At 39.6% G+C, this 16,348-nt stretch overlaps 1 protein-coding gene across 1 annotated transcript in view; it reads right to left on the bottom strand.

The window, feature by feature from the left end:
* SV2C (synaptic vesicle glycoprotein 2C) overlaps positions 1-16,348 on the bottom strand; it is a 187,033-nt gene that overhangs the window by 141,156 nt on the left and 29,529 nt on the right. The window contains exon 2 of the mRNA XM_032774308.2: positions 14,091-14,790. Coding sequence (XP_032630199.1) covers positions 14,091-14,670 — 580 coding nt within the window. The 5' untranslated portion in view covers positions 14,671-14,790. The remainder of the gene's footprint in view (positions 1-14,090; positions 14,791-16,348) is intronic.

The raw sequence follows: 16,348 nt of genomic DNA on the forward strand, positions 1-16,348 counted from the left end.
TTTGAAAACTGAGTTTATTTTCACAAACTTCAGTACTTCTTCAGGAGTGGAATGTTTCTTAAGTCATCTTGAAAAAGCATGAAGCTCACTACACAAATCTGTAGCATCAATGTCTTTTGAATTTTCATGGGTCAATGCATACTCGAGTTTTATAGAAAATTCTCTTATCTGTTTTGCTGTTTCCTTTTGCAAGCAGTGGAGATCATACTGAAAGCCAAATACTGACTCTAGCTGCTGCATCTGTTGAAATCTTTCGTCAACTGAGTGAATAGCAGTATCAAGAACTGTGAAGTAGAAATTCACTTTGAACCTTTGTTTTGGGTTCTGAATGGGTGTGTCTTGTCCTTCATACAAAAACTGCTGTTTTTTTTGCCGAAGGCGAACTGGCTCTGATTCAAATTCTGTTGGAAAGTCTATTTCTTCATCAATCTCTAGAGAATCTACCAGGGTTCTTTCGAACCCTTCATCACTTCTGAATTCCTCCAGAATAGTTTTAGTTTGCTTCAGTTTTTGAATAGCAGAATGTATGTTCAAGTTCTTTTCCTGAAGCTGCTTAATAGTGAGGTTAATCTCGAAAAGGATATTACAGCACAAATGAGTGAAATCACAAATTTGCAAGAGCTTCTGCATCTAAACATGCCATATTGCCAGATGACCAGTAAAGGTAGTATCATCAGAAATTTCAATTAGGGCATCATAAATGTTTCCAAGTTCATAGCAAAGAGGCTTCAAAGCATCAGTGCAACTCTCCCATCTTGTCTAAGTGGTTTCACAGTTAGAGAATTCACATGGCAAGTCAGAATCTCCCAACGGCGTATTGAACCTGAGAAAAACACTTAAACACTTTGCACCAGGTCAAAGAAACTGCTTGCCTCCAAACAGAATCTAGCAGCCTCATTGACAACCAAATTCAGAGAATGCGCACTGCAAGGAATGTAAAAAAGGCCCTAGGAATGATTTCCATCATTCTCATTCGCACACCATTGTCTTTACCCTTCCTATTACTCCCATTATCATAGCCTTGGCCACGTAAGTTTTCAACAGATAATGACATTGTTTCAAGCTCTTGTAGAATAGTTTCAGTCATAAATGCTCCAGTTGTCTCCTTAAGTGGTACGAAACCCCCCTTTATGAGCACTTCAACATTATCTTCATCTGCAGACTTCTCCATATCCACAAAAGGAATGATCATCGTCATTTGTTCAACATGACTCACATCTGGTGTACTGTCCAGTATTATTGAAAAGTATTTTGCAGAATGGGCAGCTTTTACAATTTTTTTAATGGCATTTGCAAGGATTTGAATCAGTTCATTCTGCATATTCATTACTAAATAATAAACCTGTGTTTCATGATCAGTTATTTTACGTAGATGCTCCTTCATGACTGGATCAAACAAAGCTAGGTATTCAACAAATTTTAAAAAGTTTCCATTACCTGGAGTGTGTAATTTTTTATTTCTACCACGGACGCAGAATGCTAAATTTTGCCCACCAAGAACTCTCACTAAAGTAATCAGATGCTCTAATATTTGTTGCCAATATTCTTCTTTTTCCTTCATCACACGTACATTTTCTTCATCAACAGTTTTTCCTTTTTTCAATCGTAATTCAAGTTCTTTCCCATTTTGAAAACATTCCAAATGTTCTGTACTTCTTTCATGTGAAGAAAGAATTGAAGATAACCATTTTCAGTAAGTGATGTACAATTGCTTGATTTCTAAACAACCTGCAGCAAAAGCATAACACAGAGTCCTTCAACACTGAATATTGTAACCAGTTTCAACGAATTTCTTCCCCATTAATGAGCTTCCTCTTGCAACGCTGAGCAGAGAATTTTCTTTTATTTCCATCCTTAGGGAAGGGAAATTCATGAACTTGTTCGGGTCCATGTTCCACAAGAATTAGCTGCACACTGTCTTCACATCTGGGCCATGAAGCTGGGTCCCCGTACTGTAACTTGTTTGTAACTTCCTCAACTTTTCTTCCTTCTACTTCATTTACTTCAATTTCTGCACGTGTCTCTGAAGATGAATAAATTTTCTCCACTTCCATATCAGTCTGATGCTGTGAGCTGCCTTCATCTAGAAGTGAGTTTCCAAACTGCTTTTTTGTGGATGTGAGCTCCTAGTAAAATTCCTTCATCTGGATGCTGTGAACTGCTTCCATCTTTATTTGGATTAAAAGAGAAGATATTTCAGGAAGGATCCCTGCTGTTTTGCTTGGTCCTTTCCTTCTCAGCCTTTCATTTATGATATTCAGTTTCTTAGGGTTTTCTTTTTCCTCTTTCTGCCACAGGATATTGAATATAGTTATGTACTGTGCTCCCAAATGCAAGCATTATAGCGTTAAGGATGGCTGACACATCACATGGCTGGCAATTTAAACCACACTGCAGCCATCCCAACATGTCTTTCATTGCTTAAAGTTTCAATGATTGGTAACATACACTCACTTACCTATTAACACAGTTAGTTACAGCGTTTACATGGAAACAAAATGACCTTTTTCGATCTTATAACTGGACACTGGTTGTTTGGAAAATAATCCCCTTCCTCATAGCTACCTGCTTGGAGTGTGATATCATCACTTTTGCAATCTATTAAGCATTAACGCTGTTACTTTTCTTTTATGGACCTTATTTATTACATATGAACCAGTTATAACAAAGAAAAGTTCATAATCATATAGCCCAACAATAATGCTAAGGTTTAAGAACGCTTAAAGATACTCATATTGTGGCTTTATAATGCTGAAAGATGTTATTCTTTATTCTTTGGTACCAAGAAACACAATATTCCACAGTATTTGCTCGATTCTTAACCATCTATCTGCGACGTGTATTAAAATGATTGTTTGACATGTATCAACTCGCAATATCGCCACTCTACATGAATTTCTGGCTATGCGACCTTGATATGTATTTGAGTTAGGTGTCACCAGCGTTGCAGCTCTTGCTGATGGCAGATGTGTGTCATTGTGGCTGAGTTATTGCTTATCAAAATTGCGGAATGGGCCATCTTGACTCTACATCGCAAATTTAAATATTTTTTTTGCTAAAATATTTATTTTTGCAGTAAATAAAATATTTGACATTAATAAATTCTCATAAATGTAGAGAAATGAATTATATTTTTTTATTTAAAATTTGATTATTTTTTCCCCTTGAATTTGGTGCCCCATTTAACTTGGCATCCTAAGTGACTGCTTAGTTTGCCTATATGGATGGACCGCCCCGAAGGTATTATTTATATTGAGCTAGCTAACACATACTAACATTACATCTTTAAATCCTGATCTAAGGAAAGTCTCTGACATCTTGTCCCGTTGGTCGCAAAATGGAGTCAGAGCGTCTCTGATCTCCAAGATCTGTTTAAAAATATCTCTGCTCAGACTTACAAGATCTGTTTAGAACCTTCTCACACACTTTTGAACCTCACTCTTGAGAATACCCTGTTTAATTCAAGTACCAGTCTGATGAGCTTTGGGGAAGCCATTAAGTCAGGGTAATATCTGATACTAAATTTGTGAGGTTTCAGTAAACATCTTGATGACTCAAGTAAACTCTCTTTGGATGTTCACCTACCCAATCCCAGCACTATTATCTCCTTATGGTTGTCTTTACGGTCATGTCTGAATAATAAGGATGCCTACAAGTCATCCAAAGATGATAGAAGCTTGGCCCAAGTTGAGTGAGAGAGTTCTCAACTTTATATTCTGAATTCTAGTACAGAACTACAGAATTAAAAATCGTAGTAACAGATGTCAATGAAAATAAGTGATCATGTTGGTTATAGCATGTCACCCTCACCAAATAACTCAGAATACTTTAAAACCAAAAAGAAGAAAAAAGCCCTTCCACAAGGTGGTATTTTATCTTAGATTTTTGATCACCACAGATTCTGCAAAGAAATCTAAGATGCTAACAGAAAAATCTTTCAACAAACCACACTTCATCTCAACAGGTAACAGTAAGAATTAAACAGAATCTGCAAAAGTCAGGTCACATGTTTCTACGCCTTGCAAAGCAGGCTACTAGTTTGCAACTGTGGATGTGGGAACAGAATATATGTGGACAAATATAAATAATGAGACACCCGCTCAGAGAAAGAGAAAGATGTTGTGACTTAGTCAACCCTACATCATTTACACTTATAGAATTCTTCATCTTACTCTTTAAACATAAAGTATTCTCTGTGATTACAGATTGAAAGAAAACATTTAACCATAATTTTGTGTTTCTTAGAAAAAATCAGAAATTCTACTACTACATCAGCTGAAGTGTAATTAACCTTTAAACAACACCAGGATTCATTCTGAATAGCATTAACCTTTCAACACAGTGAAAACAACAATTGGGCAATAGAGCACAATGAAGCTAAACTTATTATGCTTGGAAAATTGGTTTTGGATGCAGGCCTATAGTGCAATTTGAACCTCTGAATCCTCAGAGATCCATAATATCTTTCTACAGTATTTTGGGACTGTTTGTTTTATTTCCATAAATTACTGTCAGTGACGACATTTTTGGTGACTTTTTCAGTCTCTATGGAATTCAGTTAGATATCTGTCACACAAAGAAAAAATTAATCATTTCTCTCTGGTGATCTGCTGTCATCAAAAGCCTTGAAGACATTGTCATAGTGCAGACCCATTTTCCCCACACATTGTTGCCTCATTTTAAGATTAAAAAATTGAAAATTAAAAAGCAAGGAAATGTTTTATCATTTCTCACACTTGCAAGTGTGCTTTTATATAGGTCAGTCAGTTACTGTAGTGGAAAGTAACACACAATGAACTACCTTACAAATTCTAATGTGGTGGGGAATACCCTTCTGGAACTTCACCATATCTTTTTCTTCTTCAATCTCTACTGTTATTCTGAGCACAAAGACTATGATTTGCCCTTAGTCCTTGTGAGGGTCCCGCTATGCGTGGAAAGCTCCTTGAGCCCTCTTCTGCTGCTCACCCTCACAAGGGCCGGGGATAATCTAGCCCTCAATGTTTTTTGATGTGCTGCTGCAATCCAGTCAGTAAAAGGGATACAACTAAACAAACTGTGTTCTTAGTTTTATGTGGATACTGGTGATAACAGCAATGATGCTTCAGATCATCAAGGAAGAAAAAAACATTATCTCCAGGAGAAAAAAAAAAGAGAGGAAAATATATTGGGCAGTTGTAAAAAAGTTCAGAGGCAAATTAGGAAAAATCTCAGTTGTCAGACAGCAACCTTGGACAAAAACAACCAAAGCCGGTTAAGCAAAATGGAACTATTTACTGCTTATTGGATGAGCTGCTGACTAAACTCTTGTGAATTCACTGAGCAGCACATCTTACCAGAAACTAAACATGACAACTGGTCTGACACCTGTTTCAGGGTACATGCTATTGAATGGATCTGCCCACAGGCAATAAGAAGTGCTGCTATTATTCTGTGCCATTTACAAAGAAACTGAGGTGACAGGCCAGCGTTCATGTTTTTATTTCAGATCAGATGTACCAGTTAGTCCACATGCCTCGGATTTTCACGTTTTAGTGATTATTACTATAGCTTGTAATTTCGTTGAGAGATTTCTGTATTGCTCGTCATTGATGTTTCCATTCACCTTACAGATATTAATGGGTTTACACTCCCAGCACCCACATGAGGTAGGGAAATATTATCCCCATTTTACCAATAAGGAAACAGAGCACACAGTGATGAAGTGACTTGTGCAAGGTCATAAGAGTAGTCTGCGGCAGAATAGATCGCAGATCTCGTTAAGTCTCACTCTTGTTCCTTAACCACAAGATCAGCCTCCAAAACAGATTTAACTTAAAAACACACACACGCGCACACACACACACACACACACACACACACACTCCTTTTGGCTACAGAAAAATTGGGCCAGTCATATTTTCATGTAGACAATCAACTATGAGATCTGCCTTGCCCATGAATAAGTCATCAGCAATGGCTTCCTAGAGGGTTTGGATGTCTCATTTAATTAAGCAAGTAAACTTCTGCGTGCTTATCCAAGCCTCTTAGGGGTTCAGAACTGCAAAAACAGGCTTTCCTATGAGTGAATGATCATGTCAATTATTTTATCTAAACTAGTAAACTCAGCCATCTTATATACATATATTACAATTTGAGGTAGCTGTTTTTTTAAAACTTTCCAATTCTAGCAATATAAGAGTATGGAACTGACTAACATTGAAAACTTCTTACTATTACAGAATAGCTGGAACTATAAGATTTTTTTTTAACATTTTACAAAATATTTTTTTCTTAAAAAAAAGACTAACTTGAAAGTAAGGCTGGTATGGAAAGATTTCCAGCCTATCCCAAAAGAAGGTATCAAGATTATTCCTTTCCTACCACTCTGTCCCTTTTCTGGTTTCTCCTTTTCTTCCACATCAATGCTAAGCTACTGATCCTGACTTCAAGGCTCTGCATAACACTTACTCCCATCTGTAATATATCCCTTACCATTCTCTTCCCTCCAACCTAACTTGTCTCTTCACCACTCACTTTTGGTTCTTTTACTCACTTGCAACTTTATGCTCTTTTTCACCCTGCCCCTACACCTTTGAAATGCCTGAAATCTGGTATTCTCCTCCTTTAAAAAAAAAAACAAATGTCCTGAAAACATAACTGTTCCACGAAACTCTACTTCAAACTGAGTGTTTGTTGTCCCATATACTGCTTTGTATTGCATGGAATTGTTCCTCTAATCTCTTTGGGGCAAAGACTCATTTTATTTGGCACATTTACACTTTATGCATTAAAGGCACTGCCTTACCACTGAACTGTGAATGTGATCCATTGAAAATACATCTGCATCTACATTAATATACATACAAAAACTACATTAAAAACATTATGTTTGCAAAGTCAAGCATTCAAAAATTAGAAAATACCAGAATTTAGACTGTCCATGTAGCCTTAAACTGTCCCCTTGTGTATACGCATTGTGATACAGTCTTTAATTACATGATCACATGCTATTTTTTCCACAGGAGCCCTGGTTCTGTCAGTGCATAGGATGAACCTGCTCTTGGGAAGAATCATGGCTGTGGAGTGAAGGAGGCTGTTTCTAGGATTCAGTCTCATTTGTCTAAAAATCTGAAGGTGTATAGTGAAAGAAGCAGGGCACCACATGAAGAGATCTGATGCATTTGTGGTAAGATAGATGTTACCACTCAGGAGAACTTAATTCTATCCCTGCCTCTGACGTGGACTTCCTGTGTGTTACTGAGCTACCCACTTAACTAATATTTTGGCAGATGGCCACTAGTTTTGTGTTCCTCGTATTTTTGCTGACCCACTTGATAAACATGGAGCTTGATTTAAGTGATGAGTATACATTTTAATTCAGTTATTAATAGTGGTAGATGGTAAGTTCCTCTGGCAGTAAGACAGCATGGTATAGGGGAAATGAGCACAGTGTTGAGAGTCAGGAGATATACAGGCCTGGTCTACACTACGAGTTTATACCAAATTTAGCAGCGTTAAACTGAATTAACCCTGCACCCATCCATACAACAAAGCCCTTTATATCGATATAAAGGGCTCTGAATACCGGTATCTCTAATCCTCCCCAACGAGGGGAGTAGCGCTGAAATCGGTATTGCCACGTCGGATTAGGGTTAGTGTGGCCGCAATTCGACGGTATTGGCCTCCGGACGGTATCTCACAGTGCACCATTGTGACGGCTCTGGACAGCAATCTGAACTTGGATGCACTGGCCAGGTAGACAGGAAAAGCCCCGCGAAGTTTTGAATTTCATTTCCTGTTTGCCCAGCATGGAGCTCTAATCAGCATGGGTGACCATGCAGTCCCAAATCCAAAAAGAGCTCCAGCATGGACCGTATGGGAGATACTGGATCTGATCGCTGTATGGGGAGACAAATCTGTAGGAGTAGAGACAAAATTGCTTCTGATTCTATCAAGACTCTTTTCTAAAAGACGAATGCCAAAGTCTATTTGAAGAATCGCCAAGCTATGACAGACACGATGGCCACAGCAGGGGACTCAGCACACTGCTGCGTCGAAAAGCGTAGGGAGCAAAGAATCAAATAGGATGCTCATGGACTGGAGCGAGGAGAGGGATCTGAGCTATCCCACAGTTCCCGCAGAGTCTCCGGAACATTTGCATCTTGGCTGGAAGATTCCCATGCGTCTGAAGGGTCAAAAATACATTGTTGCGGGTGGTTCAGGTATATGTGTCAATTTCCGCCCGTGTGAAAGACAGGGAAAAAAATCAGTTCTCGTCTTTTTTCAATTATCATATCTCTACTGGAATGCTTGCTGGTAGACGCAGGCCAGCGACTAAACAGCAGCCATCCCTCCTCTCCTACTCCCTGGTGCAACAGAACTTATAACGTCTCATCATCCCGTGAAGTGCTCCTGGCTGGCCTCGGTGCAGGTCATGCGGAGGGCACCTCGGGCCAAAAATAGGCGAATGACTCACAGTCATTCCCTTCTTAAGCTTTCTTTACCTGGGATCCAAGTTCCTGCCTGACATATACATAGCAGCTTGGAGCTGCGGCTCTCTTACCCTGACCCCATTTAATGTCTAATGGAGAAATTCAGTTCTGCTGGAACTCACCATCACCAGTTATTCACTAGCTTGGCAATACCAGGCTGCCTTCCCCTTCATTTTATCTCAAATAGAAGTCAGTGTTTCTTATTCATGCATTCTTTATTACTTCATCACGTATAAAAGGGGGATAACTGCCCATGGTAGCCCCCAGGAGAGGGGGAGGGAGGGCAAGCAATGAGGGGTTGTTGCAAGGCGGGCACCCCCAATAGAAGCATGCAGATCAATCAGGGAATGACCTGGGGAGTCATTCCCATTTTTGTCCATGCACCCCCAGCCGACCTCAGCGAGGCCAGCCAGGAGCACCCATGACAGCAGCAGATGGTACGATAGGACTGGTAACCATCACTGCCAATTTCCAAAGCAGCAGACAGTGCAATAGGGCTGGTAACAGTCTCTGCTACCTTGCAAAGGCAAGTGAATGTTGCTGTGTAGCACTGCAGTACCGTGTCTGTCAGCAGCATCCAGTTGACATACGGTGAGAGTGAAAAAAGGCTAAACGGGCTCCAGGGTTGCATTGCTATGGCGTCTGCCAGGGCAATCCAGGGAAAAGGGCGCAAAATGATTGTCTGCCGTTGCTTTCACGGAGGAAGGATTGAGTGACGACATTTACCCAGAATCACCAGCGACACTGTTTTTGCCCCATCATGCACTGGGATCTCAACCCAGAATTCCAATGAGCGGGGGGGACTGCGGGAATTATGGGATAGCTACCCATCGTTCAACACTCCAGAAATCGACGCTAGCCTCGGTACATTGACACACATCGCTGGATTAATGTGCTTAGTGTGGCCGAGTGCACTCGACTTTATACAATCTGTTTCCAAATACCGGTTTCTGTAAAATCGGAATAATCCTGTAGTGTAGACATTCTCTTAGTGTTAATCTTAGCTCTGAATGACCTCAGCGGTAAAAGAAAACAAAAAATACACTCCTCCCAAAACCTCCTTCCTCACTGGGGAGATGTGGACATAAATTTATTAGCATTTGTAAGGCACTTTGATACTAGCCTGATGGACACCCATGAGAAATTAATAATTCTGTATTATTTGCTTTGGATGGTGTACAGTAAATAAGGAAGTGGCCACACATTGAGTGATGAGGATAAAAAAAATTGAAGAACTACCTAGACATTGAATGAGACAGTGGGGAGCTAGACCCTGTAGAAAAAATAATGTATAATTAAAGACTATCATAATTTATAGGCACAAGGGGGCCATGTTAAGGTCAGATGGCAACATAAATTCTTGCATTTTCTAACATTCATGTGCTTGACTTTGCAATCTATGTAACACTCTTTTAATATGGGGGGTGTAAGTAGTTTATAGGGATTTTAAGGAAAAAGGTAAACACTAATTCTATTATGTACATCAGTAACATTTGAATTCTAGGCCTTCAGCACTGCAACTTAGCTCGAGCTACAGACATTAGCTTGTAGCAAGAGAAAGGTGAACCCTAGCGGGGGAAAATGGACTGCTAGCACCAGGTACTGGATCCAGCATTTGGTCAGGGGGATCTCAGACTGGCTCCCTCTTTTCCCTGCTGAAAGAGATAGTGGACTCCTGCCCCATGTAGTACCACTTGATGGGGCTAAGGGGTGCATGACCTGGCTCTCTCCTCTTCCACACCACACTACAGTTCCTCTGACAGCAGCAAGTTGTCTGTTTTCAGGATTTTCAGTGCAGTGGCTGTGGCTGTGGAGGTAGCAGTGGCAGCATGGGCCCATTTCTTTGGAATGTTCATGTTTAATTATTATTTTGGCAGCTGCCAACATTTTTGCTGACAAAGGAAGCATGCACTTGGAAATGGCAATTGTCAAAAGTTTATAACAGCTAAACCTGAATGGAATTTCCTAGAACAAAGAGAAGGCACTTCTCTAGCCCAAAGGCTTTCTCCCTGCCAAATTACAAAGAACATATGCAAACACTGAAGGTGTGAGAGCTTCTCAAAAGAGGTCATAAGAATCTTTTATAACAGAAAGTGTTAGGCACCATAAACATAAATGGTTGCCATCAGCGCCTCTGATAATAAATTATAATCAATGAATCACAGTATGTGTAACTAAACCAAATGGTTTCGTCCTTCATGAGTCATCTCTTTCTATTCTCCCCCTTAGAATGAAAAGCATGAGATCTCACATAGACTGACTACATGATATTGTGTGTCATACTTGGGCTTTATACATCATCTTGAGGTGATATCATGGCCCCTCCTTCTCTCTGTCCCTCACTATGTTGGTCTCAGTTCACCAGCCTGAATTTAGCAAAAATCACAATAAGACTGCCAATAAGGCAGGCCAGTACACTTTCTCCCTTTGAGTGATCTGATAAACTGAGGCTAAGATGTACTGTTTGAATCTACAAGGAAGGCAATTCCATTGTGATTTTGCTAAAGTAGTCAGGAAGCATTCAGTGGGAAAGAGATTGACATCTTTTTATCCTTAGTGTCAGCAGAAAACATTGTATTTTTCTTGTCTTTCTGAACTCCCAGGAGAAGGCTTTGCCTCAAGGGAAAATATTTTTAGTACATCAGCTTGAGTGTATCTGCTGCCGCACTGAGTGCAATTCCAAGAAACGTAAGTTTCTACCTACTAGGCAATGGAAAGAAAATCATTGAAAATATTTCTACAGAAATTAGAGTCTAATACGCTGGATTTCTTAGATCTTCTTCCTAATAATTGCATCAACTTTTAGCCCTGGTGCCATGACTTTAGAATCCTAACAACATTAACAATCCCATTATGTTATGAAATTATAATAGTAAAACAATTTTAAGGTCTGTCTAAAAAGACCCAGTTAGGATGTGATTATGATGTGAATTTATAACAGCAAAATAATGGAAATGCATGTCTGTGAAGGTCAAGTTATGATGCCATTAGAATGCTCCTGCCACAGAGTCTCATAATATTGAAGAATACTGCATATCACTGGGGATATAGTTATTCCATCTATGCAGGCTGTGTATATAATGGATATAAATATTATGTTCACCACTTGTACTGTAGTATTGTAATATACAGCACTTGCATTTTGTTAGGGGGCAGGTAATATCATTATGTTTTTGTGGGGCCTATGGCTATGATGACCCAAGGGGTCACAGTGCCGTCGGTACATATTAGGGGAAGATAAGGCTTCAGTGGCAGGCTTAATTCTGATTTTCCTCGCTTGTGTGTGTTGATCTTTTAAAGCAGTATTACCAAATAAATAATTCTATAACACAGAATCTAATATTGTTACTACAAAAAGATACAGGAACATTTATTATAATTTCCATAGTTGAGGCATGAGACTACTATATAATTATCTGAGTACTAAGTGTGTTCTCTTTTCTTAACTTTACAAGCAAGCTTTCTATTTACATAATTTCTGAGGAATAAATTCATACATATTCCTGTAATGAATCTTAGTTAAGATCTGACAGAAATCATTTTAATATCACTGTAACAGCATAGCCAACCCTGACTACAGAATGAGCCACACCTGGCAGAGATCAGGATGATTGCCCTATGAAGAGCAGCAGAAGAAGGCAATGATCAGGGATTAGAGACTGCTAAGAGTGAGCAGGCTCTAGCAAAGAGTCCTGACAGTTAGGACTCAAACTTCAGCCAGGTAAGGCCTGAAAGTGGCCTGCCAAAGCAGGAAAGACCCCAGGCAGGAAGTCCTGGAAGGAGAAAGAGAAGCTTTTGTTTGTGTGAACTTTTGGCTGGACTTGAAAATTTAACAGACATTCAAAATAAAGTTAATAGTGCACAACTCAAGAAGGGAAGGGAATGAACAAAAGAGTATGTGTTTCTTGAACAGTCCAAGAGGGGGAACTGAGGCAGGCTGCCTGTAGCACGACCCTAGGCCATGCAGGGTCACACAAGAGGTGGCCAGTCCACTAAAACTGGCATAGTTGGCAGGATTTTACAGAGTCATCTACGATTAAGGAGGGAAGTGCCAACAGTGCAGCAATTGGAGGAAGCTGTTCATCTGATGTCTGAACAGCTGCAATGGACATAGGCAGTTCTTCTGCAGGGACGGGGGCAGCAGAAGGTACAGATGGTGGGGTTTGGGGCCCAGCAGTGCTGGCAGGGAGACCACTGCCTCCTACATGAGAGTAATCTCTGTGCGTGTTTCTGATGTGGCAGAACAGGACACAGAAGATTTCAGTGCTGCAGGAGGCAGTATGAATACTGTAGGCGGACGTATAAGAAAAAATAGAAGCATGAGAGGGTAAGGTCCCGGAGTAAGGGTCCACCCAAACATTTTAGAGCGGAGAGACAGGACACAATAAAAGGGTATTTCCTTCCATAATGAGGTCGGTGGGAAGTGAAAATCCATGAAGACCAAGAGAGAGACTCAAAGAGATGAGCAGTCATGAGGGGAGACAGTCTGTATGTTACAGAGTTACATCAGCCCCAAGTACCGGTAGTCAGGGAAACACGTGGGGGTGATGATCACAGCAACCTCTTCTGTGACTGAGTGGAGGGAAGAAATAAAGCCAAAACTGGCTGCTGGGCAACATGCTCAAAATGTGGGAACCCCTAGGGAACAGCAGGGTTGTATTACCATTTGGGAGAAGGGGACGAAGACTGAGGCTGCAATAAGAGTGGACCTTCCCGTCATGGCAGTACCTCCTGCCAAGATGTGAAATAGAGCCCCAGGAGGAGATGATATAGGCAACATGACCCCCTGGTGGAGAAGTATCAGTGGGAATTAGCTGCTAAGGAAGAAGCCAGGTAACTGTTGTATGAGTTCAGCCATCTATCTCGGTCATCAGTTAGATGTCTTCATTAATTTTAATGAAAGACTAATCTTTGCACCCCGCACAAATAACTAATGTATTTTGTCTCTAGCAACAAAGTATATGAGCTTTCAACTAATATAAAAGCAAAAACCATCTTAAAGGATGCTTATTGGTGCAAATTCTGCCCTCAGTTATACCCCTGCATCCCTAAAGAAGCCAGTCAGGGTGCATGGGTGTAAATGAGAACAGAATCTGATTCACTTTATTAAAATCTAGCGAGTAAACTATTGGCGTCAATGTTGAGAATTCCATCTGAAATAGGCTTAATACCTTAGTAAGACAGCTTCTGTCATAATGTAAATTTTGTAGGACAGTCTAATTTTTACATACTGAGCATTCAGGAAATTCAGATAGTTCCAAAATAGTCAGGAACAAAGGGACAAGAATTAAAACAGTAGCAAAACTGAGCTAACGTGAAAATGAGAGAGTTCCAACAAAACCGTGCACTATAAAGATAAAGAAACAAATAATTTTAACGCTGTAGGGTCACAATCTACTCATTTATGCCAGGATAAATCCAGAATAGCTTCACTCATCAGATCATATTTTTAATATAATTCTTCTGGATGTCTATTGCTGTAATTGAAAGCAAAATTTCAAACAACAGTAGGTCAAAGTGCATTACAGAACTTCTTCTGTGCTGATGAAAGGTCCACATGGTCAGACAGACTACAAATGTAATTTGTCATACAGTAGAAACATAGATTTGACTCACCTAGCCATCCTGATCCAGAATTTGGTATGCACATGTCTGTCTCAGCACTGGGCAACACAAATCCAACCACAAAAACCTCTACCCCATCAGCCATTAGTGCCATTCCAAGAACAAAGAAGAGGGTCCACTGAAAACGGCCATGTCCACACTCTTGTATAATCAGCTCATACTGCTGCGCTAGCTCCTCTTCATCAGCTTTCCTCTCTGTTTCCAGTTCATGACGGTCCTTATATTCATCATGGACGGGCTGCTGTAGGGCCACTAAGCCATCCTTGCCTTGCCCTATGTTTGGGATTCCCTGATATTCCCCCTCATAAATCTCATCATCTTCATCATGCCCTTCAGTTGCTTCACTTGACCCTTCATCATCGTTGGCTTCTCCATCATAATTTCTTCCTTGTGTATAGTAGTCATCATCATCTTCCTCATCCTTGAATTGTTTGTAGGATCTCTGCATATACCCATCCTGAACTTTGTCTACCGTTTTATTCACCTTCTTTACAGTTTGTCTCTTCACCTCCTTGGCAATGTCCTTAGCCCCTTTCACTAATGAAGTCCTGTCTTTGTATGTGTCTTCCATCTTGTATTAATGTACGATGGTCCTAAGGCAAATGGATCTATTGATTCTGTCTGGAATATTTAATCTGCGCTAGACATCAATAGTGGAGATGCAAGAACATGTTCAGCTTCAACAAGATATCTGCAAAATATAAAAAGAGAATATTCTTATTTATATTTTGTTCCCTCTTAGATGCTCCTTCACACTGGTATAGTACCCTATTAATAATTGTTTGGGAGCTACAGCTTTCAGAGGCTGCATTTCCACAACTATAGCGAAGGGCTCCAAAGATGGTGTACATACATTTTCTTTGAATGTTATTAAGAAAATCCCTGTTTCCCAACACATTTGCACTATGGAATTTATTGTCTGCTGGTGTCTCATCCAACATTTATTTTCAATCTGAAAGAAAAAAATCTCTATACTACTACTTTAAAATAAACTTTGCTTGTTTCCAATTTATGAAAAAGATGTTAGGGATGAACATCACACTACAATGTCATTTTTTAATAAGCTAATTTATGCTTGTGAAAAGTGAACAGATAAACAGCTATGGACACATAAGTCTATTTACAAATATCAGCTGTGCAAGCTTCCCCATATTAGCCCATCAATGTGCTTCAACTTTGACTCGGAGGAGCCACATCTAGTGATGAAACGGTACTCCAGTCTTCATAAAAATTCAAAAACTGTTCCAAAGTATGTTGAAATCAATGGAAAGACTTCCACTGACTTCAATAAGACATTAAATCATGCCCTCAATCCTTAGTGCCAGTTTTAAACTGTAATGATGTTGACACCTGAACTAAGGAAATGGACTGAGAACATTAGTTAATTGCACACAGGCCATAAAACATTCTGTGGTTAATGCCGTCAGTCACCTTGGGTGGCATTTTCAAAGCAGCTAAGTGATTTAGTACATAAGAAAATAAGAATGGCCATACTTTCCTTTCACACCATTCCTTACCCATGCTAGCTAATAGCCATTAATGGACTTAACCGCCATGAATTTATCTAGTACTCTTTTAAACCATGTTATACTCTCAGCCTTCACAATCTCCTCAGGCAAGGAGTTCCACAGGTTCTTATGTTCTTATGTTAAGTTGATTTTAAAGCGTGCCTCCCTCCAGTTAAAATTAGCACATACTATAAGCAGGAAGGGGCTAAAGAAAGTTATTTTGAAGAAGTTTTGCTTTAAGAAATATATTATAACTGAAAAAGTACTTAAACTGATATAAATTAAAAACTGAACCCGGGGTCAGATTAAAAGCCAACGTTTGGTTGAGTTTTTTTAAATCAAATTCCCTTCCTTATCTCTAATACATTCAATTTTTTTCCCCTCACTTTAATAGTTATCCACCATTTTTGCTGTTTGTATAAACAAGTAGTTCATGCAGTGGTTCTCATGCCTCAGCATGCAGTGACTGAAGTACAAACAATGCATAGGAATGTTTAAAACCAAGATAACTACTGTTTTTGTTAAAAACAATTTGATTCATTAAACCATTTACATTAATAATAGGTTTAATTCCCCCCCAACCAATGTTTTACTAACTGGCCTTTTAAAATAAAGAGTATTTTACATGTAAGGTGGAATTTTCAAAAGTGCTCAGCATCGGCTTAACTCTGCTCCTTGCACTAAAGTCAATGACAGTTTTTCAATTGAGCTCTGTAGGAGTAGATCTGAACCAATGCTGAT

Source organism: Chelonoidis abingdonii, chromosome 6 (assembly GCF_003597395.2).
Source record: "Chelonoidis abingdonii isolate Lonesome George chromosome 6, CheloAbing_2.0, whole genome shotgun sequence".
Classification (NCBI taxonomy): domain Eukaryota; kingdom Metazoa; phylum Chordata; order Testudines; family Testudinidae; genus Chelonoidis; species Chelonoidis abingdonii.